Source organism: Perna viridis, chromosome 10, assembly GCF_037379345.1.
Source record: "Perna viridis isolate PV_CMFRI_1.1 ecotype Kerala chromosome 10, ASM3737934v1, whole genome shotgun sequence".
NCBI lineage: Eukaryota > Metazoa > Mollusca > Bivalvia > Mytilida > Mytilidae > Perna > Perna viridis.
Genome location: NC_142454.1, coordinates 9,782,119 through 9,809,979, shown reverse-complemented (window position 1 = coordinate 9,809,979; position 27,861 = coordinate 9,782,119). Strand labels below are relative to the sequence as shown.

Genomic DNA, 27,861 nt, shown 5'->3' with positions numbered 1-27,861 from the left:
GAACTCGCTTATTATGGTGTACCTATATGCACCATGATTACCCATTTCTTTCTTCACCGTGTCAGTTTTAATTTTTTGCCCACACTTGACATTTTTATGAGCAACTCGGAAGAAGCTTATAGATAAGCAGATGACGCTTATCCTAAGGGTCCATGCTCCCAGAATTTTGTGGATTCTTGTTGCCCATTGAATATTTTTTCTCTTTGTGTGTGCTATTTTGGTTATTTTATGTTCTTTATTGTGTGTGTCTATTTTCCTTATTTCTTGATTATCGTTCTTTCCAATATTGGTTCTCTTGATTTTTCTTCCAAGATAGTAGTCAAAATTGTAGGCATTTTTGTATATTTCTAAATATTAAGTTCATATGAAAGAAATTCACAAAAAAAGATGATAATTAAGTAATAAAACATCATATTCAGGTTATAAAAGGGAAACTGAAATTAAAGATCGTGTGTCCATATTTGTAATAAGTTGTAAATGAAGTATTATCAAAGGAGACAAATAACCTCGTGTAATCGTGCATTATTGCTGCCAATCCGAGTATTTCTTGACTCTATTATTGTACACTTTTTCAATTCACTGATGAACTTATTACGCCTGATTTCAAGGATTTCCGTATTTCGTATTAAAGTAGACAGATTTAAATCAGTATATGTCATTTATTTAAACTGGCCAATACCATTTTGCCTATAATTTTGGCGCTGAAATATTATTTCTGAATAAACTGACAATATTAAGTGCTTATAATATTGTATACTTAGCTAATAAAATGATAAGGTACAACAAACAGTTCTGTTTCTTTATTTCCTCTCCTTAAGTTCCGGGAGACTGGTTCCAAATATAGTGATGATTCCAATAGTTACACTGTTACCACCAAATAGTCCCGAGATATATAATGAGTATTGAGAAATTCTGACAAAACAGGGGCATGTTTAATTTTGTTTTATGCGTAAAGCGGCTACTTTGCCAAACATATTCCGTCTGCATATTTATACCGTTATTAAATTATTGTATTAGTTCTGTTCGTTTTTTTCCAAAGCTGATAATATTGCATCATTTCACAAGGCAGCAACTTCATTTGTGAAGATGTGATTAATTTTCCAGCATTGTCTTTTTTTTTCTTTGAAGTTAGTATTGTTTTTCATTATTACCATTATCAAATGAAGTATTTAACAGATACTGTGTATCCAAATAAGCATAGGGAAAACCATTTGACACCAGTCTTGCAAAGAACCTCTAAAGTAATACATATAGAGATTTGAAGTTTTTTTCACGGTACGTATTCAAGGTCCAAAGTAAAAGTACTGCAGTAAAATAATGAACTTGCAATACAAAATACCAATCATATATTTTGCAAATAACGATATGCTGCACACGTTTCAAGAAGTAACCGCTCATCAGCAGCAGTAGAAAATGTAAAGGAAGATCTAAATAAAAAAAAAATAAGTATTTGGAAGAAGTACAAAAAACCAGAACTATCGAAATATAAAATCAAATTCATCGCCGAGCATTTCTACCATGGATAATACAAGGAATGAATTCTCAGTGTTTACGCGAACCGAATTTTCATTTCTAACTTAAGTTTGAAAAAAAAAACAAAGCTTAATATTTTTTTCTTGTATTGTTTTACTTTTGAATAACATACAGCAGTGTTGAGTATATCAAACATTATGATATAGGTTATATAAAAACTTTGTACTGAACTATATATAATATTTAATGTAGCCATAAAGTTAAAATATTTTTTTGTGAATTTTTTGGTTTTGGACTACATTTAAATTTTTAAAAAATGTACATTATAGTATAATTGTGTTAATCGATTTCATATTTGACATTTATATAAACATTATATCACCATCTTAAAAAATTATCCATAATAAAGAAATAAAAAAAAGTTACAAACTATCAACATTCCGGAACAGAATGTAAAAATGATATAAGAAGTTTTCCGCATATTTCCTTAAATTACCTTTTACATATACTCAAACGTTTCGTTCTAGGTTCACGTTCAAAATGTAAGAAATGTACATCTTCATGAGAATAATCAAGTGCTACTAAAAATGTATACATAATTTCGATTGAATATTGCGATAATGGCGGTCACTATAAAACTTATGAAATATTTAGACAATCCATAAACGAAATGAAAAGTAACTAACCATCATCAGTCTGACAAACATTCTCATTGTATTAATATATAGACAAGTATTCATGGTATGTGTATTGTTAACCAAACCCTCCCTGAAGTTTTTCTAATCACTTATTCAATCACATTTTGTTCATGTTATCCATTTGAAAACCTGGGTTTTGGACACCGTCGTCTCTTCTTTTATAAACACCGTTATAAATATTAGGTTGATATTTGACCCCTGGATTTCTGACTTTGTCTAGGGTTTCTTCGCCGTGGTCCTGGGGTCTTAGTTGATGTTCCTTTAACCCTTCTGGTTTCAACAACAGATGCCATTCCTGACAAAAGAAATACTTAAGTAGAATATTTATGTTGGTTTACATAGCTGGATTAAAAACTAAATACCTTGTGACAATTTTAAGACTTGATTAGCAGAACAATAAGCCTGAAATGACTGGCAAACGATAAAGCCGAAAACTAGGTTACTGTTGGAGGCAACTACATGTATTTGCCTGCATGAAAACATACTACATAGGAACTTCTCATAGATGATGTGGTTGCCTTTCTATGTCTAAGTTAATCTCCATAGTTAGTTTAAACAGTTTTAACTTTATTAATGCGTTCGGCTCAGCATATTAAATGAAAGAAAACTACTGTTGCTATATCAGCACAATTATTTTCTATATTACATTAAATATTAATTTAAGAAGGAAGACCTAGTGTTAGGGACATACCTCTTGAAATCAGTGATATGTTTGTTTCATATTCAACTTGACCAAAGTCTATTAAGCTTTCATTTGAAACAGAATGAAATCAGTCTTAGTTACCTTGATGCTAACATGAGATTGATGTAAAATCCTGATTACAAACGTTCCAATGATTTGTTAGCGTTGTGTATCTTATCCTAAGTCTAACTCATTAAATTGAAGTTCAATCTGCAGTTTCCATTTAGCTGAATGTTGAAACCTTTACACATTCTTGAAATGTTTAAGAAGTGGTTTCCAAATCTACATTTGGGTGATTAAAAGATTCCCTGCTTGGTCACTTAAATAATTACTAATATGAAGCACTTCTTTCAGGGTGTATGCTTTTTATTCATTTACTTCTTTCATCACCCTTTTTAAAGATAAATCTTTGATATATTGAACAAAAATTCAGATTCAGAAAATTTAAAGTTCAATCTTCAATTTCCATATAGCGTATATAAGTTTTCGCTCAACATACATTGAACATACAAGAAAAAAAACTAAATTCCTGACGACAGTTCTAGAAGTTGTACGGTCATATACTTACGCTAGGGCTTAATTTGTACCTCCATATTTTATAAGGAATCATCAATGGAATGAACATAGCGGCGAAAGCAGCCATAGACCAACCTATGGCTATAGCCCACTGTGGATATATATACGTTCCTGATGGTCGTTTGTAGTCAAGCTCAGAATAGTTAATGGTACTCATTATAAATATTGCCTAAAAAGACACACAAAAACGAAAGAATGAGTAAATAGAATAAGACTTTTTCAATGCTTTATATTTTAAACGCTAATTCTAACCCAAATCTTCGTATGGTTCTTTTGTGGTTGGTTTTTTTTTTTTTGGTTTTTTTTTGTTTTGTATTGTTTTTTTTTCATGGGTGAAGCGCAATAACAAAATTATTGACTAATAAATTCTGCAAGTAATGAAAAGGATTAGTCAACAGTAAAGTATGCATATCAAATAGCAGTATCAGGGTAAAAACTGGAAAGTTTGAAACCACCGCAATGGTCCTGAATTGTTGCAGGTATATGTATTTCAAAATGAAAGGCGAGTTAGATACAACACGAGCTTACATAATAATAACCACAGCACTATTCTTTTAAAAACAGGAAGTGTACTTGTAATTTTTATGGTGTATATCAATAGGTTATAGTTTTCATAATATGACTGATCCCCTTTTGGAAAAAGTTGCGAAGTGGTTTGGTGCAAAATGATGTCACCTTCTCTCTATACTCTAGGTTAAGAGTGGTCTTTCCATGTTTTGTATTTTTTGTTCCTTACGAAGGCCAAAAGACCGAAAATTTGGACCTCATTTTCAGTCACTGTATTTCATTACGTTTTAATTGTATTTAGTACCCTTTTACCTTTTACTTGTGGATAGAGTTCACTTTTAAAATTCCTATGAGAATAAATTAGTTACGTTTTTTTTGGGAAAGCGAATAGTCCATTATTATCTTGACAAAGCCTTATCCCAAACCTGAAAGCTTATTATTTTGTCAACAAAAATGTCCAGGCAAAAAATAAATATTCAAAATAAGATTTGATAAATATCTAAACATTTGTTAAAATGTATAATGGTTCGTTTCGCCTTTACCTACCATGCAAAATGCAGGGGACAAAATACACCAACATGCAGCCATGTAGGGACTGATCCGGAATCCCAACATCATCTCGATATTGTCATAGAAACGCCGAATCCCTAAAAATGGAAGTCATCTAGTATATTTGGTGATCAATTATAAATTTGGTATCCATATTTTTTAATCTAAGAGCTTTTTCGTTTAGCAAAAACTTAAAACGTTTACGCTCATGGTTTTGTAACTACAAGTAGATGTAGAAGAATTGGTAGAAATCAGTAAATTATGTAACAATCAACAATAAAAACCAATGAATTTCTTTAAACATTAATATCGAAATATATTTCTATCATAAACTGTAGCCCCCATCAACCATGCTTGTTTCTTTTCTGAGCGTTAAACGATAACCAAGCATCAACATGTTGACAAAGAAACATTGCCAAATTCACAGACCTTGGAATATCAAAGAATCGATCAGAAACTATGTTTTGTACAAGACTACCAAATGAAATGTTTGAATGTTTTTTTATATATCAGGTTCAATATTATGCAAGATTAAGCCCCCGGCTTATCAAATCTTGAACAAAATTCTTTAGTTTGACTTGCCTAATTGTTTGTTATGTTATTTATCCCGACTTTGATTTCCGTAGCGGCGGAACAAAACTTCGAAAACTAAATATTAACCCCCAGCATATCAAATCTTGAACAAAGTATACAAGTCTGATTTTCCCAACTGTTTGTGAAATTCTTACTTCCAAGACTTTAATTTAAGTCACTGTTGAAGAAAACTCCGAAAACTGTGTCACTATATTACCATTTTAGGATCGCAAATGATAAAATAGATTCTCTTTCACAATTCATTGTCTATTTTTTATATTCATTCACAGCTTTTGTCGCGTAATTTGTTTCCTTAATAATCATTTAAATATTTTATGTAAAATAATGTTTTCTTTCTGATGCAGTCGGTATGGTTTTACTGTATCGAAAATTTGTAATTACGGTCGAAAAAAACAATCGAAAATTTGACATTGCGTGCCATGTGTTATTTTCTTGAAACTTAGAAAAAGAATAACATTTTACTGCTTCGGCTATCTTTTTTTAAGATAGTACTTGTTTTTTTCTTTTAACCTTTGTACAATTTAGGTTTGGCAGTAAAAATGATATATTTGGATATCAGTTTTCTTAAATTAAAGTATTTTCAACCTTCAAACATGAGTGTACAAATATTGAAACGATTACGTGAGAAGCACTGCAAAGATATACTATAATTTTACAACTTTCAAAAATTGAGCTTTCATTTTTGCGAGTGCTTTTTTTTAATATATTTAGTCCTTACCGTAAATCCACGCTACAGCAATACACTCAAATGCACCAACAAATAAAATTATTCTACTTCCAGAATAGTAATCAAACAATTGAAATACATACATTCCACCCTACAAATTTATAAAATACATAATTTGTGAAAGACAAGTAGAAAAAAAGTCAAAATATTCGGATATACACAGTCATCATTTATTGTGTTCGGTTATAATGGCATGAATATTTTAAACGTGCCGGATTGTCATTCCTGTATTTTAATGAAAATTATATTGATTTTTTAAAAGTCCAATTCATCCTTAAATGATTCTACACATATTATTCGGGTATACTTTAAAGCATTTGAGATTGTTTTATGTTGTTATCTCCCTTAGAAGGTGGACCATAATTTGGTATATTTGGATCTCATAAACTCAAATTTAGATTTTTATCCGTATTAAAATGTCAAGAACTACTATCAAATTAAATTCGGGTAAATAAATAACTAAAGTGTCTTGCGCAACTAAACGCTACTACCTGTAGTTTATTCAGTATACTCATAAGATAAAACACGTGTGATTTAAAAAATGAATTAAAGAGTTTAGGGAATATGTCAGCTCAACTATTTTGTCTTTAATCTATTCATTTGATATTTCCTCTATGCATAACCTATATAAACAACTATACAAGCGCTTACATTCGTAACCATTGGTATTCCAACCAAAAAGCAGAGAAAACACACAAAACCAATAAAGATTTCTCTCCTATATCCCTTCCTGAGGAACTCAGGCCATTGGTCAACTACAGCAGTAATCACACCTTCTACACCAACAAACTGCAAATAAGAGAATTACTGCATAAATATTATGGCTAATTCGAAAATAATCAAATTAGCTACATCATCACATTTGTTTTAAAGTGAATAAATTAAACAAGTATGCACCAGTAATGAGCATCCGCCAAAGTTTTACAAGGTTAAATGATGGACTTAAAGTTCACATAAATTGACGAAAAGTTACATGGCACCATTGAAGACTTTAAGATGACAACCAGATTCAACGAGAAATCTAATATCCAAGAGTGAATGGTGTATGAGAAGAAGAACAGCAACACGTCTTTTTTTATGTAGTCTGATTCGTTTTATGCAGCCTGCATTGTGTTTTGAATTATTTCTGTTTGCCTTGTTTTAAATTAGTTTCCTTCATGTAAATCTTTTATGACTTTTTTGTATCAATTAACTCAGATCCCCTTGATAACAGGTTGTCACACAGCATCATATAGAATTAAGGCGTCATCTACAGTGAGTACCTGGCTGTCAAGTCCTAACAGTATAACCATGAGGAAAAACAGAACTGACCAAACAGGACTTCCAGGCATGTACGTAACAGCTTTAGGATAGGCAATGAAAGCTAAACCTGGACCTACAAATTATTTTCTAAGGTTAGTAAAAAATCATAACTGAGTTAAACAACCTATTGTCTTTGTATCAAACCTTCAGGTTTTCACTTTTAAATTGCTATTTGTTGTACAGACTTTCCTTTTTGTCATTTCTTTTTGACTATAGCCTAGATTTTATAAGTTCGGTAATTTTGTTATTTCCCTTCATTTCAACAGGTGGGTTTTTTTTATTCTTTATATGTGTCGTATTTAAGTAATACAAGATAATGCTACTAAACAAGCAATCTTCAACGATAATACTACTACAAAAAGAATTAAGTTCTTATGTAAAATGTTAAAGTACAAAGCAATCGAAGAAGTTAACAATACTTCCACGTATGACGCCATAGAAACATTAATAAATATCAAAATATATATATAAAAAATGCGTATACAATCTTTTAGTTGAAATTGATGGCTAACGTACAATTCCCATACCAAACACCAAGACATGACGTCATTCATCGAGAAGGAAAAATGTGAATATTTTGTGGTTATACAATATGAGTAGGGTTTGCAAATACAGTTGTGTGGTGTAATGATGGATAACATCAAAATGTTTCATAAAAAGGACCAGCAGTATATATACACATTAACTCATTATTTTATTTTTTTGAAGCTGGATTACCAATCACGCCATTAATCATAAGTACCTGATTCTGCGACATCTGCCACTGAAACACCTTGTTCATTGGCCATGTTCCCAAGAATAGTAAAAATGATAAAGCCAGCAAATATACTGGTCCCACTATTGGTACAGGAAAATATAATTGCATCTCTGAAAAAATAAAGCCATAAATTTATCACAGGTCAAATATTCAAGTGAATGAGTATTACTTGATGTACAAAATAAAATAAAATACAACCCTACAAATGGACGATGACTAAAACATAAATTTTTAATTGTAGAAATAAAGTTGGCAATATGTGTCTTTTCAAAAGACACGAGAATGTAGACAGGAAGCTACTTTAAATTATTTTTGCTAATGTTTAAATACTGATTTATTTACCATGTTAACATTTGTCAATAATTCTGATTCATCATGAAAAAAACCATAATCAATTATAATATGAAATTATATTTATGCTAATGAAGTACATGTTCATTCCAGTGTTTCCCTTTATATTGCTTTTTATAAATTTCATTTTTTTAAATAATATTCAGAATGCATGATTGATTTCGTTGGTTTTTTTTCTTTTTTTTTCATTAGTTTCAACCACTGCCTACCCAAATCAAACAAATACTGTTTGACTTCATTACTAAAATATCTTATTTTATCAACAATCATATTACAGATTACCTTTTTGTAGCAGGATTAACTCACCTCACGACTAAGCTTTATAAAAAGCACGATGCTTGCATTCAGTACAGATATTTTCATTTACATGTGGTAGCATTTAAAATAGAGATGGTGCATAAAATACTTTCAACTCAAAGAGTATAGTTTTGGCCAGTCAGAGTTACATAGACTACTACAGATTTTAATTGTAACTTTATTTCTTCGCGTGCCATTGTGGGCGTGTCGATCGACGTGAGGACGAATTTATTACATCTGTTGTGTATCAAACATGACACGAATAAAAAATACTTGTCAGTTGTTTCTTAAAACAGAAGAGGTTCACACTACCGATGCGACTTATCCGTTTTCTACGCGTTTTTTTTTCCTGTTTTGCTTTTTTTTTATTCTCTATTTTTAAGCATTGATTTGGTCACATTTGGATTTGAAGTCACACATGAAACAGTTGTTTCATTTATTTCACCTTTCAAGGCTTTCAGTTCAGTTTAGTTTCGTGATATTTATTATACATTCCGGATAGATCACCAGCTCAAGCAAAATCAGTGTATACACATGCATATAGAAGATACAATGGCATTCAGCATTAGAAATATACTATATAACTTGTTAGTTATGAAGATAAGGTGGCATTTGTTAAAATCTACATTTTCTACCTGCAGTTAGTAAAAGTAAAAAAGTAAACAGATAAAAATCAAAGTGTTTAGCCTCATAACTTGTTCCTATATTTTGAAACTATTATATTATATTTTAAGATAGATCCAAAAGCCAAACTGACTTCACCTTTTACATCACCAGTACGTCATAAATATGTCTAATTATATAACGTTCACAACACCTTAATAAGCCGTTATCGTCCAGGAACATTCATTTGACATGCTATTTGAGACGTTTTAAGTTGCATGAACCTGAGATTAAAATTTAAAAAAAAAAGAGAATTGTTTATTGACTTAACCTTGTCGTAACATCGCTGCCATTTAGAAGGACAATAAAAATTGTAAACTGCAAATATGAAAATCCCCTCCAATTAGTCAGTTTTTCCGATGGTTTTTATTTTAACCAAAATAAAATAAAACAATTTGAATCAAACTGCCATGCTTAAATAGTACTCTATTACTGTTCCATCGTCGTTAAAACCCTCCCAGTCTACACCTTATATGTACTCAAAAAGTACATATTTTTCCCGTCTTTATCGACTCATGCCTTTCCAAATCACATAAGTATGAACTAAGAAATAAATTGACCTTCAGCACCATGCAGGATACGAATCTACTGTTACCTGTACGAATTAGCATTAAACTTATTATAACTGCCCAGTGCTGTCAAAGCTCCTACAGCAATTGAATATGAGAAAAATATTTGGGTGCCCGCATCTATCCATACCTGAAGGTGAAAGTTTGTTACAAAAACATGTAAATAAAAAAAGTTATGGTAATGTGTTACATGAACGATCGTACAGCAACGATACTTGCCAAATTATGCAGAGAAAGGGTTTAATCCATGCATATCAAATGATTTTCCCAAACATGCCGGTCACATCGATATATGTCTTGTGGACATACAATGAAAACATTCTATTTGCTCACAGCTTCGTGAGATTAACATGATCTACTTCGAAACGTGTATCACAATATATAAACAAAAAATTCACAAAAAAGCATTCTCTGTTAAGATGTCTGCGTTTCTTTCTGTAACTTGATTTATGAACATACATTGAATCTGTAGTGAATTACCATGCAAATATAACAAGTTAATAATCTACTTAGATCGTAATAATTTTCAACTAATTCGGTCACCAGACTAATATGGAAAGGATAATTTGAATCATGCTACTACAAGTAGAAACTTTGTAACCAATGAAATGTGGACGATTTGGAACTGAAAGTGTTTCCAGTGTTCCTACATAACCAAGGCTACATATCAAATGGGTTAGAATCATTGCATAAAATAAAAGTGTTCGATGTTAGTAGATTATTATAAGTAATGCTTTTTATCGAGTATGGTATTATTACTTTCACGACAAACACTGGTTAGTGAAGTAAATGAGTGAGTTGTTATCAGAATGCACACCTTACCTGTAGGAGTTATCGTTGAACTTATTATAACTTCCAAGAGCTGTTAAAGCTCCCAGAGATATTGAATAAGAGAAAAAGATTTGGGTTCCGGCGTCAACCCATACCTAAAACGATTTATCAATGGAAATCCACTTAGGATACCTAACTACCAACTCGTTTTAATGTGTTTTTTGTACTGACATACGACGTGAGGAATAATAAAAATATAAAATATTGGACATTGAATAAGCTAAATGTCTTGTTTGACTATATAAAAAATTGAGCATAAGTAATCTTTTTCAAATGGTTTTTTTTTTTTTGCAACTTTGCACATTATTGCTTTGTAATCGTGATATCCTGAAGATTTATTACTGGCGTCCTTTTTGTTTTTCCAGCCAATCGATATTGTTACATCAAAATCCAGTCCAGTGGAAATATGTTTGAATATACGTTTCAAGTTCAGAAAAAAAATATATTTTCTATCATTACGTAGAAACGAATTCAATAAGATATATAGCTAGTTATTTGATTGCAAAGTAAATGTGTAGAGTTGACACATATACCATACTGAGTATTTACAGTGTACGTTACATACTTGCATGTCTGCGAGTTTGTTTAGATTTGGCTTCAAATAGAATATAACGCCATCTAACGCTCCATCTAACAGTGAATTTCTTATCAACAGGGCCAACATGAACAAATATGGAGATGTTGCTGTAACATACATGACCTGTGAATGAAAGAAACATTAATGAATAAGTAATGATCTTTCTTTAGAACATCGATATCATGAATCTATGGTTTGGTACAAAAAACCTAATTGTTCTTTCTAAACCTTGTACTGTATAATTATGATGAAGGAAACCTAAGTAGTGGATACCAATTTTCGAGGTTTTCGAAGTTCGACAAAAAACGGAGTTTCGTTAATCCAAATAAAAAATATTTAATGTCCATTGAAAACTGTGAAACCTACTAAAATTCACAATAAACGAATGACATTTTATAGAGAATAAAGTACGATCATGTACTTAAGTTTTATGCTGTTTTATTTCTTCATTCTTTTTTAACATTTTTGCCATTGTTTTAATATCACTTACTTTACCAGATGACTTGATCCCCTTGCAGATACATAGATAAACAACAATCCAAGCCAACAGCAGACACAGAACTAGGTCCCACTTGACTACTCCCATGTCGTCTATACCATCTGAAATGCCAAGAGCTCGTCTCCTGCAATAAAAAAAGTGGGTTATAAGGCTTTGAATATAGGATGTGGACCTTAAAGCCCTTCAATTTGTTATCACCTACTCATACATATAAATTCAAAAGGTGCAGTGTAGTACAATGTAAGAGTGAACTGTTGGATTATGTTTCTAATGGTTATTCGACAACTTTACATTAAATGCATTTCCGTTCATTCCGTAATCGAATTTGCACTCATATTAACATCTCTTGTAATTAAATTTTCTCTTTTTTTTCAGATTGTAAATATCATTATGTACTACCATGGAAACGCTATTTCTTTGTTTTTCAGAAAAGGATCTTAAAATAAGAGACGTCAAGGTAATAACACAAGAATAATAGGACAATAGAGGTTTCCTGAGCTTAAACAATGACAGATACGAGTATACCCTAATGTATAAAAATAATAAGGCTAATGGTGTTAAAGCGACTGTCCATTTTGAAACCAGGTAGTTCTTATGATTTGGGTGGCACATTGTAAATTTCATCCCATGGGATTTTTTTTTGTTTTTTTTTTGTTTTTTTGTTTTTTTTTTTTTTTTTTTTTTTGTTCAGATGTAATGTTTATATTATATTTATGTCCGATAGTAAAAAAATATTATTTTTGAATTAACAATGGATGGCTCAGAAAATGATTTTACAATTCCCTACGAAAGCAATCAAATTTTTGCACAAAATGTAAGAGTTATCTCCATTTTTCAATGAATTTTAATAAATTCTATGTAATTCATTTCTCTTTAGGTTACAGACCACCAATTCAACCAATGACCATTTGGAACGTACGCAAAAATAGTCCTACGCAGAAATTACCCCTGTTCCTCATAGTGCTGTGAAAAAAGTTCTCATCTTATTTTAAAAATTTAAACAGTTTCTGAAAGGAAAAACATTTCTGTACATTTTATAGGTGCATTTTGCTTCTTGTGATGTGAAGCCTAATCTCCATAATGATTTTTAAATATACCCCTATCTTGTGAAAACACTGGGATTTCCCATGCTATTTATAGACCCTTCACTTCCGGTGACCAGTACTGCACTGCAAGTCTGCTAACCCCACATGCCATTCTGAGGATTGTGAGCTGACATATGTAGAATCATGCTGATATATAGTCATCTGCAGGTTAAAGTTAAGGTAAAGTCCAGAGAAGCCATTGAATATTGTGAAATTAGCATAGAAGCCTATGGGAAGTGGAATTAGTGGTTTTTAGCCTGAAGAAGAAGCCATGGCAAAATGAAAAGTTTCTTGAAATAGCTTTAAACTACTTGAAGGTCTTGTTAACTTTGCCATGAGAGGAATACACTACAAAAATCCTTCAAAATATGCATTTTTTTAAGTTATAGGTCCAAATTATGGAAAATTGGTCTTTTTGGCTGATTTTTATGTCCTATCTTGTAAAAAGTGTAGAAAATTTAGTAAAAATATCAAATATTAAACTTTGAGGGCTATATTTACCTAAATATGGTAGTAATAAGCACTTGAAATCAAGTTTTGTGTAGATTTGAGCAAAAATTAGGTTAGAAATGAGGAAAAACTCACTTTCATTACTGCGGTTAAGGCCATATAAGCATTCCCCTATGGCAACATGGAAAATCCATTATTGAGCACTTTTTTTTGCTTTAGGTGCCCTTTACTGGTCATGTTTTAATGTGAAAACACTGTATTTACAAATTTAAAGCCAAATATATCACCTTTTGTGAAAATTTAAAGATTTAGGATTTTTGACATGTGATCAAGAAAAAGGGGGAGGCATGTCAGAAATAAATTTTTAAAAATAGACCAATTTCTCAGAAAATGATTACTTTTAAAACTATTTCTTCATTAATATTGTTAAAAAACAAGTTGTGATTGATATTTTTTATTTGAAAAGTCAGAAAAAGTTCTTTGCAAATATTTAATGCATTTCAGTATGGTAGAATATTTTCACTTTTTTGCTCGCACAACTTGGTTACCCTATATTTAAAAATCAAATATTTAAAAAAGTGCTTGTCACATTTCACTGAAACTTTGCAAATGCATTCAGTATGTGTGTAGGAAGATACCTGTATAGTTATTTATTTTTTCTAAGACAAAAAGTGACTCTTTAGGTTACAGACCACCAATTCAACCAATGACCATTTGGAACGTACGCAAAAATAGTCCTACGCAGAAATTACCCCTGTTCCTCATAGTGCTGTGAAAAAAGTTCTCATCTTATTTTAAAAATTTAAACAGTTTCTGAAAGGAAAAACATTTCTGTACATTTTATAGGTGCATTTTGCTTCTTGTGATGTGAAGCCTAATCTCCATAATGATTTTTAAATATACCCCTATCTTGTGAAAACACTGGGATTTCCCATGCTATTTATAGACCCTTCACTTCCGGTGACCAGTACTGCACTGCAAGTCTGCTAACCCCACATGCCATTCTGAGGATTGTGAGCTGACATATGTAGAATCATGCTGATATATAGTCATCTGCAGGTTAAAGTTAAGGTAAAGTCCAGAGAAGCCATTGAATATTGTGAAATTAGCATAGAAGCCTATGGGAAGTGGAATTAGTGGTTTTTAGCCTTTAACAGTTGCTGTAAATTAAAAACCAACACTCAACTTTGAGAAAGTTTTGTAGTATGTTTGCGCATTTGTGGTATGAAATAGACGATTGTAAGAAAAAAAACGTGCCCTTTTAAATTCTTAAATCGGTAGCCGTGCCCACAAAAGCAAGGTCTTTTTTTCTTTTAAAACTATTATATTCACGAGTGTATTCGTCTATTTTCAATACAATAAACATGTGTACAATGGTTTATAGATCGGCTTTAGTGCTTGTTTTCTTTCCTAGTTTCAACAGAATTGTAAAAGTTGAAATATGTGAACTCATTAGAGCATAGGGCAAACCTTTGGATTTGTTTTTATGTTAGTTAGCAACCAATACAACTATGTTTTGGTATGATAGCCATTAAACTTGACGATTAGCAACTACCTGCGTAATGTGGGGTTGAAAGAATATATCCTATGTCAAGGTATTTGTCTTTTTTTCGACGAAGGTCACTCCTTGTTACAGATTGATTATTTATACCCAAAACAGTTAACCATTAATCAAATCAATGAAACTATCCTATACTTACTAATAAAAAGGACGAAATGAAAAAGGGAAGTGTTTTATAGTGACAGTTCAAGGTTCTTTGATAAGACAACTACATTAATTCATGATAAAAGATCTTTCACTAAACGCACACAAAAGAAAAAATAAATTTACATTTGAATTATTTACCGAACTTTTTTAAGGTACCTGTTAGTCGTTTAACAATGGGTCGATGACATAGTTACAAAGATTTACTACCAATTTTAATGATTATATAATAGTTATTTTGAAAAACAGTACTCGTTTATATTGCCTTCAGCCATTCTAACAAAATTTTAAAGTTGCAAAATGAATAAAGACCTAACTTATGACATCAGCCATTAGATAGGATCTGCTTTCTTACCAGTTACCACAATAAAGATAACAATTCATGTTCTATGATAGGAAGATACGTCTGGATGTTTAGGTTTGATAATTTGTTTAAGTTACATCTTGAAAAAAAATTAAAAAAAACAAAAACTCTCAAAGTTTTGAAATTATACGTTGTTACGGTCGACTTTTTATTAGTTTTTGTTTTCTTGTAGTACTAAAAAAGCATTTTAACTTTCGGAATCAATTTACAAATGGTCTCTGAATATAAGAAAAAAGACGCGACACACACACACACACACACATGCAAGAAATATGACCTGCCACAAAAAATCGGGACTTACATAAGGTGCTCCGGAATGGAAAGCATGTTCTACACCGTCAGCGTACCCTTCATATATTAGCAAGTGGGTCAATAAAGCAGTAATAGTATAGAGAAAATAATGCTGCTCCCCGACACAAGTGACAAAGGGGTCCCATCAAAAACAGATTCACACTTGGGCGATATAGTTCCATTCAACAAAGTTCCATGATGAAAAGAGTAATCAAGGGAACCAAGATATTCTAGTGGATATCAAAAGAATATAATCCAGGGACGAAGACCAGACATGGGAAACGGACACACACAACAAAGAACAAAAAATAACCAAAATAGTACGTACAAAGTAACAAAAGTAAATCAGCAACCAACTCGGACTACACTAAAAACTGGGAGCATGGAGAATGGAAAATAAACATTTGTACCGTATAAAAATTTGATTACACAATTTTAGGTGGCGATTCGCAAAACCACCGGTTATTTACGGTGTGTATAAACGCCAGAACATTTGATCTTGAACTTGATATAACAGCAATAAATCATGCGAAAAACAGACAATGTGTCAATAGTTTTTTTCAAGATCTCAAAGAAATGAAATGTATCTCTGTGTAATTTCAACGCTCTCACATAATGGTAGTGTGATTAAAACTATAATTGAGAAAATACCCCAGTGAATGATATGACAACTCTTCTGCTGTGATAAAGAATGTCAAAGGAGTCACAACACTGCAGCTGTTCAGTGTCAAGTTCGATAGCTTGATAATTCTGTTAGACGATGACCATTAAACGTATAAAGTAAAGATATAGACAAATACTTAACGTATTCTGAATAAGGTTATTTGACAGTATCCGTGGTATACAGAGAAAGTCTGTGTATAGATCACATGCTCGTTAGTAACAGGTCAACTGTGAAATGTATAGTCCATATGCTGGAGATGTTGGTACACTGCGAACTAAAGAAAGCACGAAGTTTCGATTTACACCGTTCTTTATCTATGTACAGGTCAAGGTCTGTGTATGATGCAGAACAATGTATATCATTTTTTTTTCTTGAATATCAAGTTTATTTGGGTAGATTAGATGTAGCTAGGTAATCACTGAAACTAGGATTATTCAGAGATAATACATCATCTATGTAACAGAAACTGGAATTGTAGAAGGAACACTCGCTTCTCTCATTTTTGTGTAGCAGCCCTTTTTAAAAAAAAATGGCTTAATACGAATGTGTGAACAGATCGGCCAAGAGTGGTGCACAATTTGTTTCCGTATTTATTCGAATGGTCTGCTGGAATACAAATCCCTAAATTTCACAATTTTATTAACATCAGACTCTAAGTACTATTAACATCAGACTCTAAGTACTTGTTAGAATCAGTGTGGTTTTTTTTTTTTTTTTTTTTTTTTTTTTTTTTTTTTGTTGTTGTTTTGTGTTTTTTTTTTGGGTGTGTGTGTGTGGTTTTTTTTTCTCTTCTTTTTCTTTATTCGTATTTTTGTGTTCTTTTTGTTTGTTTTTTTTTCCATAAAACAAGCTTTTTCTCTACCTTATATCAGATAAGCATATCTTTAAGTTCCCTACTTTATATTAAAATATTGGTGAATAAGATCACGTAGAAGTGACTCTTTGGCTTGATATGTGGGAATATGATGTAAAAGGTAGAAAAAAAATAAGTTAGTATACTTTTACAAAAGGTAAGCCAACTAGAAGAAAGATACTCTTAATTGTAGGTCTTCTTGAGAATCCACATATAATTCACGTCCTTTGTTGAGTAGGCCTTATCACATTAATACTAAAGCCCATCTTTGACCGTCGTAAGTATAGTTGTAAGGAGTTTTGAAAGGGGTTTAGTCGTGCAGTTGGCAGACCAAGAAATATACCTGTGTTTGTAAGGACATTTGTGAAGTCTTGGTATTCAATAAATAGTAGGGAGAACGAGTCATATTTTCATCACCTATAGAAATACCTATAGAAAAACCGAAGGACTTTAGCGTGGACATGTGATTGTTAATTTTGTCTTCCTTGGGTTTTGTACTTAGTGGGTATGTTAGGTTTCCAAGTGACTTGTCAAGTCCTTTCCTCAATCAGACGGTCAATATAGTGTCTTTTGCACACAAACACACTATGCAGTTAGGAGCTTTGTCTGTTGGAACGACGATTTTTTTTTTCATGAAGATCCGACAAATTCTTCGTAGCCTGATAATCGTTAAAAATAATTTTTTTTTTTTTTTTTAACACGTTGACGATCTAAGGCGTATTCATGACTTTGTGGAAGTTTTCAGTCAAAGAGTGTGTCGACCTCTTTTTTCTTTCTTGTATATTTCCTTACATATCCTTCAACTGCTTCCATCAAAAGTTTGATGTTATGTTTATCAACCAGTTTATGTGCTGGTATTTAACGGTATTTAGGACCTTTGATTTTAAGTCGGCAAGTTTGAGACCGCGAAATACATGTTTGTAATTGAGAATCGAAGCATAACCCAAGAACGTATAATAATCAATCATATGCATGCGCCTTTCATAACGTACTCCCAGGATATTGTAATACTATATAATTGTACTTTTCATATCTTACTTCCACAACATTGTATAACTATATATATAGTTGCCTATAATAACTTACTCCCAGAATTCTGTAGTAGGATCCAACTTCAAAGTTGTGTTATCACAAAGACTTTTGTTAAAGTTCTTTGGGTCACTACAGTTGGTATTCTTGACTTCAGCAAAGTCCACACAATACTGGTTCCATTCATGTCCACAGTCAGCCCATGGAAGAGACGTAGTGAAGGAGCTGAAGAAATAGAAGAAAGCCCAGGCAAGGATCACGTTGTAGTAACAATTCAGGAAGAAAACTATAATCGTTGTTGATATTCCAATACCTAAAAAGAAAATTATTAAGACCTTTGATTTTAAAATGCTTCGGTAGGCCATAACTTAGCTTTATATACATTTCCACGATAACGTCCTTTTCTTCTTCTTAATCGTTTTTCAACCTGCGAAAAACTAAACTACGGTGTATTTATATGCCATCACCAAAATTTGAATGCATCAATATCGGAATATTGATGTTGCTTATCCAGTAATGGTGCATCGAAGCTACACATTGTAGCTTACAAATATAATTTTTGTAAATAATTTGCGTCCATACCGCCGCCAGTCTTTATTCTACTGGTTATCATTATCTATATAGAGTCTGTTGATTATATTGATCGACATGAGTTATACAACAGTCCTATATCATTGCCTTTGAAAAGCAAAATAGTCGAGTTTTACTGCTTTTGGTACCATACACGTCAACCGAAGTATAAATGTTGTTGTCCTTGCGAGATGAGATTCTGTAATTTTATTGTCTTGATTCGGTGTCTCTAATTTGTAAGTCTTCATTTGAAATAAACGATGGTATATATAAAGACCTCCATCAATAAAACAAAATGCAAATTCGAGCCGTAAAAGTTAGTTTTGTTTATAAATAGAAATGACTTACAAACCACGAACATGTGAAGCATATTAAGTTTCAAACGATATGTAATGAATTGTTTGTCAATTTCTGTAAAAACAACAAGGATGTGAAAGAAATAAACAGAAATAAAGTAAAGCTGGCAAGGAATGCATTGTAGTAAATTGACGAAAGTAACAGAACATTCAATTGTGCGTTTTTAGAGAATATATTTCTTCCTTTCAAGTACTTTCACTGAAGACCCCTTTCTTGAGATAAAATATCAAGTCAATAGTTCTGTGTTAACGCGCTCCCAATCTGTTCAAATTCATGACAAAGTCACAATTGATCTTACGTAACATTCGTTTATAATTATTGTTTTACTAACTTTGATAAATTGGTTGGTACCCACACGAAGAACATGTATACATATACTTCACTAGGATAGATAAATTTCATATACGTTATATGTGAACACTTTACCTTCTAATATTGGGCATATTTTCCAAGCATTAAGGCCAGCAATTCCCTGAAACTGACCTACGGCTACTTCAAGGAAGAATAAAGGTATGCCGCCAATTATCACACATATCAAATACGGAATCAAAAACGCACCTGAAAGAAAATCAAAGATCAGTTCGTCATTAAGACATCATTGACTGGAAATTTCACTGGGTCTCAAGAATTTGGTACATTTTGTCCCGCGGTAACATGTGAAGAAACTGAACAAAAATCAAATCGAAACATCAGCGTCTTTGACGTCAATCAATGTGGGATGTTTATTTTGCAAAACTACAAAACTGATTTACTATAAAATCGTAAAAACATTAAATCAGGCCCCAAGTACAGAAAGATAATATGACTCCTATTTGGTCGTATTAAACATCTATGGAGTAAAGTTAGGAACTTAATATGCTAATGGCGAGTTGAGAACGACAATATACACAGGCAAATGTGTCACACATAAGAATCATATGGTTTGCCTCATGTGATTATCATATAAATCGAGCACCATATGATGATCATATGTTTCGGTTTACTTATGATTATCGCATGATTATCATACTTTTTCAATCCCAAATTAACATATGAGAATCATATGTTAATCATACGATTATCATATGTTAAAAATCATATGATTGTCATATGATTACCATATGGTTACCACATGAATCGAGCACCATATGATTATCATATGTGGCACATTTATCTGTGTATGGTACCAACAATTTTCGAGAAAAAAAAATAGTCCAGTAGTGTAAAATATACAAAAAGTGTAAATTGTACGGTAAAAAGTGTAAATTTTACAGAAAAAAAATATAAATGTACAGAAAAGAGTGTAAAATACGCTTCTGTAATACCCACAGATAACTCATTATTTAGATGTACATTTCCGTGACTTAAGAGAGTGGAATATTGGTAGTTGTAGACACTGAGATATTTGGTATGATTAACCTATTTGTAATATTATTAGATAGCAGTACAAATTTACATTTCTTTATTATCAGAATATCAATAAATATTGCCGAATGTTTATGTGAAATACCTAAGCGTCGAATTGAAATATTGACAAGCATATCAAAGAGATATTTATGAAGATTATCAAAGAGATCGTGTATTGGTAAAAACGTGAATGACTTTAACAAATGGTTAGTTGAAAGCCTCTTTGGTCAATACAAGTAGGTATTAATTCCTTTGATTCTGTTCTAATTAGCGAACCCGAGTGCGATCGCAACAAGAGTCAACAATGCTTGTATGACCACCGTGATTTCGTCACATGATACAGTCTTGTGCTAGGTGAAAAATATTGCGTTGAAGTCAGCGTCAGATCGAATTTCGCTATTTTTTGCCTTCATTTCAATATATATATATATATATATATATATATATATATATATATATATATATATATATATATATATATATATATATATATATATTTTTGCTCTTTATATATTTATCAAATTGCATTCAAACGGTATACAATGGAGCTGTGTAACTACAAGATGGTCGACGTACACGGAAAAAAAATCACGATGTATTTACATTCATAAGGAGAGCTAAATCGTTAAAGATGTTATAAAATATAAACATGTTTTTTTTAGTTGAGGATCTGGCCATATATGGTACAATATGCTTATCTTCTGGTGTTAAATTGCAGTCACAAACAGAATTTAAAGACAAACTGAATTTGTAATATTAGAAAATGCATTTGTAATATTAGAAAATCACTTAGCAATATTGCAAAATCAGTCACATTTTTTAGTAATACAAAATGATTTTCTAATATTAAAAAATCGTCATTGAATACGACAAATCCATTTTCTAATATTAGAAAATCAATTTCTAATATTAAAAAAAATCCTTTTTTAGATATTAGAAATTCAATTGACTTTTCAATATCAATTTTTTTTTTAATATTAAAAAAGTGTTTTGTCATATAAGAAATCTAATTTGTAATATTAGAAAATGAATTTGTAATATTAAAAAATCATTTTTTGATATTAGAAAATACTCATTTTTGTCCACTTTGGCTTGTCATAAATATATGTTTAATCTATGCTATGTTTTCGATTGTCTTAAAGGAAAGTGTGACCTGAAGAAAACACAAGACAGAATAAAACATGTTTGAACAAGCTGCATACAGAGAGAGAGAAGGAAAACAGACAAACACAACATAGAACATGTAGTAACTATAATAATACATACAAACTAGCAAAAGTAAATGACCAACTCGGACTCCACCAAAAACTGGGACCATGGACCAGGTGCACCGGTAGGGTAAGCGTCCTGTGCTTTCTAGAAACACCCGCCGAGTTGCTAATAAAAAGTCAAGTCCGGGAGAGAGAGAAACCACACAAGATCACAGACTAGTTCTTTTATAAAATAGAAGCAAACACTTTGATGGTTATTTCTAGAGGTTTTTAAGTATAAAGACTTAGATAAGGCCAAAAAAAAAAAAAAATCTCTGCGTTTTTAATCTTCATTTGCTACATCTTATACACATTTTGTCTGATTCTTAGACAGAGAAGTACTTAAGTTTTGGAGATTAACATTGTATTTCGGGACAATTTTCAAAACAACTCTTAAACCCAAAGAGTGCTAGATAGACCAAAGATATAAAGGAACAATTTAGTCTAAAATAACAACAACAACAACAACAACAACAACAAAAACACGGACGGAGATGTCCATGATCATTTTTGTCTTTTAAACGCTTCCGATCTTTAAACGTAGGTCTCGTTCTAGTTTCAGTTTTCCTTCCGGAATTTTAGATGTAGAAATATTGAAATCCGAAGACCGGTCTGCATTTTATTGTTCACTTCCGGGAAATTAAAACGCTGTATCGCTATGCAAAATCATCTATTTTATGCTTTTCTTAACATTTTTATCCAGTAGAATTAGATATTTGTCATTTTTTATCAGTATTTTTTCGCAAAATGATATTTTTCTTTCAACATTGAACTCAATGCTATGTGTTGATGACGAATCTCAATGCATTTGAATGGGAGATGAGGACCCATTCTCATGAAATCACGGAGTCACGTGACGATACTTACATACCTTATAGCCAATAATTTTTTTCTGTTTACGTCATCTGAACTACTTGAATGATATACAATGAAATATTTAATATATAATGTCCTATATTTTGACTTTTTTTCCTTATTTGGCAGCCATTTAAAAAAAGCCGCCTTTTTCGGAGTATTTGAAAACTTTCATACGGTTTCTGAAAGTTCATTGACAAGAAGACGGAAGATGACGGGAAAATAATAATTTAAACAATAAGTCACCGACACATCATGGTCGGTTACTTAATGATAATCAAATATAGCGATGAAAGAGAACTAAATTATGAGCTTTGCAGTAAAAAACCCGGGACTAGAACAAAGATAGATATACAAGAAGAGCCGTATGAATCAGAGAACCATATAATAAAATAATGAAAATAAAATGATAGAAAAATTAAAGGCTTTAATTGGCATGAAAGGTCTAAAGAAAAAAAGTTAAACGTAGAACAAAAAAAAATAGCATAAAAACTGAAGACATCGCAGAAAAAACTATGAACTCCTACAAAAAAATCAGGAATGATATCAGGGTGAGTGTGTCCTGCTCCGCCAACGGCACCTGCCATATTGCAAGTAGGTAAGCAAGTCTTAACAGTAATATACATTTTTTTCTACAATCAATAAGTCAAGCAAAGGAAGATAAATATGTAAGCGCCTTAAATAAATAAGAAAAAAAAACGGAAAATACGTCAGACCTTTGCTTGCCTTCCTACATTATGTATCATACAGACATACATTTTGGTTGGTGCGCGTTGCCATTGAAGTTAACACAAACAGGTAGTTTTGAAACCGTAAAAAGCACCTTTAACGTCATAATACGTATATACAAGTAAAAAGGAAAATAATAAGTTGTTTATCTGCATTGATTAATAAGTGTGGTGTAACGAACTATGTCGTCATGTCAAGCGATTTCGAACATCTAATTCACTTTATGCTAATGTATAATGTACAGCATGTATACGGAAGCGTATGCGCGTCACCTAAACTTTTTATATTCATCATTTTTTGCGTTATTACGCCAAGTTAACTGCAATTTTATTTACCGCTATAAAGAAAGGTTCATTTGGGGTCTGTAGTCCATACCGTTTTAGTAAAAGGGGTCAAAGACAAGAAAATAAGAGTTGTGTTCCTTTATATTTCTGTCAAATAGTGTATCAATAGACTTGATTTATATCAGATCATTTTAAAGTTATGGGGAATAAAAAGGGGGACACAAAACAATATTCTTTTTTCACTTATGGTCCGAATCCGACATTTTTGTCCATAGATTCGCCATGAACATCCCTGCATGTGTTTGTCAATCAGATCTTACCATTTCCAAGTAATGAACGGTTGGAGTTGTCGTCAGTGTCAAGTGGAGTTGTCAAACACGTCAGTGTCAAGTGTTTGTACAATTTTTTATTGGATGATTTTTTTCACCAAATTGTAGATCTAATATAAGCCTTTGGATAGTATGCCGATATTATTACTATTTTCGGGTAATATTGGCTCAAAGTGGAGTCCGCCTAAATATGAACCTTTTTATCTGTGGACTAATTTCACTCGATATCTCTTGAAGTCATTAGTTTTTTAGGGAATTCAGCATATGTATTGAAATACAAATTCCAAACGCCTAGACACACAGGGGTAATAAACTTTTAATTTGTGTCAAAATATGTTTAGGTAATCCTTTATTTGCAGGATTCATAAATTCTTAGGGTTCAACATGCTTCGGTCGTATCTTTCTACGCTCGGTGAAGCTTTTTATTAAGATATATCATGGGATGCGTTTTCAATCTCTTTGCCATTTAAAAAGTATCTGTAGTGGATGTTTCACGTATTACGTTTGATTCAAAACTTTGCGTAACAACGCAAAACAATTTTTTTTAAGTTTAGGTGACGATAGTACGCTTCCGTACATATATGCGAAAGTAATAAATGGAAAACTAACTGCATATCAACACAAGCATACAAATTTGATAAATCGATTATGTATACCAGTACTTGAACTGTCAAAATATATTGCAAATGAGCCGAGAAAAAAAATTGTTTGGGCCGGATTCTGTTCTGAAATGGTATTAATACAACTCAGAAACAAAGTAGGCCTTATTTAATATTTATCATATGAATACTACAGATTCTCCGTACATAAATAAACAAATTGAAAATTATGTGAAGTGTATTCATGATCAGGCATGGATGTCCTAAATGTACCGCCTGAGTGAGAAAATCGACTGCAAACTGACGAAAATTGATGAACCAATATTAGATAAATGGCGCCTGACGTTGTAAAATTATTATTACAGATAAAGAAGAAAATAAGGTAGAGATTCGGAACTAGATACATTAAAGATGGACATGCTCAAAACATTATCACATTCAATTTGAAAATATTCAGCCCATGACAATTATTTGCAATACCTATAAAAATATATAAACATTCAATGTATAACTTACCTCCTCCATTTTTGTAGCATAGATACGGAAAACGCCATACATTCCCTAGTCCTACAGAAAAACCAGTACATGCCAATAAGAAATCAAATTTGTTGGTCCATGTTTCTCTCTTTTTTACATCTGATTTATATTCATTCTCGTCCACAGCTTTTTCGGCATCCTTTTCCTTGCCCATGGCGAATCGCTGTTTATAGATGCGGCCTCACGAAAAAGTTATCCCAAAGTGTAATAAAATTGTTTTAAGAATATTTTTAAACTATTCAAAAGATGAAACGCTACTAATGAACAGAATATAAGTCCAAAATCACAGTAGTTTTAGTCTTGTGTGTATATATCCGTTGTGTTCTCGCAGCAAGCGATAAACCGGTTTTTTTTTCAATTTAAAAGTCTGCTTTTTTAATTATTGTAAACACCAAGCGTTCCTTTATATGAAGTTCATCGAAGTATGGGATTTGGTAATCTACAATTTTCTGACGGACCTTTAAAGTTACGTATTATCGTCGCGTAAGCAAACAGTAACTTGATAAGGATCTTTAAAATCTTTGTGAATCAGAGGTCCCAAATCCGAAGCCAGTCTGTCAAGGCTTGACAAACGAGAAACATAAATTTTGTTGAATTTTCTGAGTTTTATCTGAATGGTTCACCTTATACCTTAAGTTCATTCGCACAGGTATGAACATTGAAATCACCGCATTTACTAACTCAGTGTAAAACTTATGAATCGTTTATTGTTAAGATTTCAAAAAGATCTACATGTTAATGTTTCTAATCTAAATAATGATTTAGTACACACAATTTTCCTCGGGGCACAAACATGCTGTCGGAAGGTGTTGAATATTAATTTATGAGTGTGTCACTGGGGTCATACAATCGTAATCTTAAAAAAATCTATAAAAAGACCGTGGATTCATAGTTATGTTTACGAGTCGTTCATTCACACACACACAAAAAAACCTCATAAATGTTATCAAAGGAACATATGTTTTCCTGACAACCAACTATTGCATTCTGCTTAACCCGAGCCTTCTACGGTAGATTCAACACTTATATAAGTTTCCGTTTAGATAAACCGTTTCCTTAAATCACAGAGTGGCGTTGTCTTATTTAAGACTTAAGTATGATTTTGCAAGTTTCATTACAACAAATTGAACAGAAATTAGGGGAAAGGATTTTCATGTATATAGTTAAAAACAGGAGGCAACTGACCATTAATTGATTGATCGATTGTTGTTAAACGTCGACCAACTTGAAGATTAAGTAGCACTCCAGCTACACATCGGTAGTAAACATTAACATTCAGTATTTCATATAATCCATGTTTTTAGGAGATAAAAATTATATCGAATGCACTGTACATAGATTTCAAAATTAAGGGAGATAACTCTGTAAATGACACTAAAGTACTGCAAAATGTGATTCATGGGTAACAGGCCTACATATTTTTATTTTTTTATATTTTGTTTGAATTGGCAAAGTAAACATTAACATTCAGTTTTTCATGTACCCATGTTTTAGGAGATAAAAATATATATTACGCACTATCGCTTTCAAAATTAAGGGAGATAACTCTGTAAATGACACTACACTAAAATGCAATAGAATCAATTTGATTTTCAATTTTGATTATCTCCTTAGAGCAGGCATATTTGAATGAATAATTAATTACAAATTTCATACTATACACCTATAAAACAACTGAATTACAAAATAGAGGCCCTGTTTTTCACAGGAGCTCCCGCGTCATTTGTAAGTAGTGATTTCTTTTAGTAAATCAAATGTGTCTGAAAGACACTAATAATGTCCCCGCTCGTTAGATTTGCCAAAACTAAGAACCTGTTTATTTTTATATGATCTTCAGATTCAGAAAGGTTATGTACTGTTGGTTGATGCAGTATAAATACTTGGTATGTTAGGCTAAGCACTCCAAAAATACTTTAAATCAGAAAAAGAGGACTGATGGACGGACTGACGGATACATAAAAAATGTAAATACCCCCAATAAGAAATCCCTAACTTTGTTGCTTGTGGTATATTTCTGACAAAAATTACAAAGTCCAACTATCACTCAGTTCAGTAATATTTCATGAAAATCGAAATCCTTTGACCCTGCACACCTTCATCATGTGTAGAAATATGCTGTAAAATATTTTAGATGTAGTTCAAAAACTGTACGAGGAGATAGCCGGACAAGCAAGGATCCATATATTTCTGAGTAAAATGACTAAGTATAACTATCAACAATTTTCGTAATATTTCACGAAAATCAAAATCCTTTGGCCCTGCACACCTTCATCATGTGTAGAAATATCCTGTAAAATATTTAAGATGTAGTTCAAAAACAGTACGAGGAAATAGCCGGATAAGCTATGATTATGTGTAATCCAGATGGACGGATGGACAGACGGACTGGCGGACAAGGGTACATAAATAAGCCTCCCAACTGTTTGTCGTGGGGCATAAAAATATGTAGCTTTATGGGGTGTATCACATTTTTCAGATTTTGCATGATTCGTACAAAGACAACTACTTAATCAACTGCACCACCCCCTGCATGCTACAATCCGACACGCTGAACCAGATACTTTAAGAAGTTACCTCATAAAAGCAGGCGCATCGACCCGATCATACACGCTATTCTAAATACGAACCGTCTAGTAGTATCTCGATCTCATATATGCCGCGTGTTTGGGCAACTAACGAAAGATCGAGGCCAACCTATAATCTAAAGGTATTACTAATTCTAAGATGATAGTAAAACTCCTAAATCCAAATAAAAAGCTGTCTTAATGAGATCATGGAGATAATACATGGAAAAATGATTGATGTAATCGCCATCCTCGGGATCATTAAATAAACTTCTGATAAAAATAAATCGGATAACAAACGCCCACGG

The 27,861-nt window shown here is 32.0% G+C and overlaps 1 protein-coding gene across 2 annotated transcripts; it reads right to left on the bottom strand.

Moving 5' to 3' along the window:
• Positions 1-639: 639 nt before the first annotated feature.
• Positions 640-25,614, bottom strand: LOC148604458 (sodium- and chloride-dependent taurine transporter-like). 2 transcript variants are annotated; one of them, XM_088548712.1, is made up of 13 exons: positions 24,969-25,614; positions 19,447-19,578; positions 18,151-18,406; positions 11,644-11,776; positions 11,142-11,276; positions 10,568-10,671; positions 7,851-7,975; positions 7,069-7,181; positions 6,458-6,595; positions 5,798-5,897; positions 4,483-4,583; positions 3,422-3,598; positions 640-2,466 (listed from the first exon to the last, which is right to left on the bottom strand). In XM_088548712.1, the coding sequence occupies exons 1-13, from the start codon at positions 25,141-25,143 to the stop codon at positions 2,269-2,271; spliced, it is 1,887 nt and encodes a 628-aa protein (XP_088404838.1). In that variant the 5' UTR covers positions 25,144-25,614; the 3' UTR covers positions 640-2,268. The 2 variants fall into 2 exon arrangements, with proteins under 2 accessions (XP_088404838.1, XP_088404839.1); XM_088548713.1 differs by lacking the exons at positions 19,447-19,578; positions 24,969-25,614 and adding an exon at positions 18,676-18,968.
• Between the last annotated feature and the right edge of the window lie 2,247 nt (positions 25,615-27,861).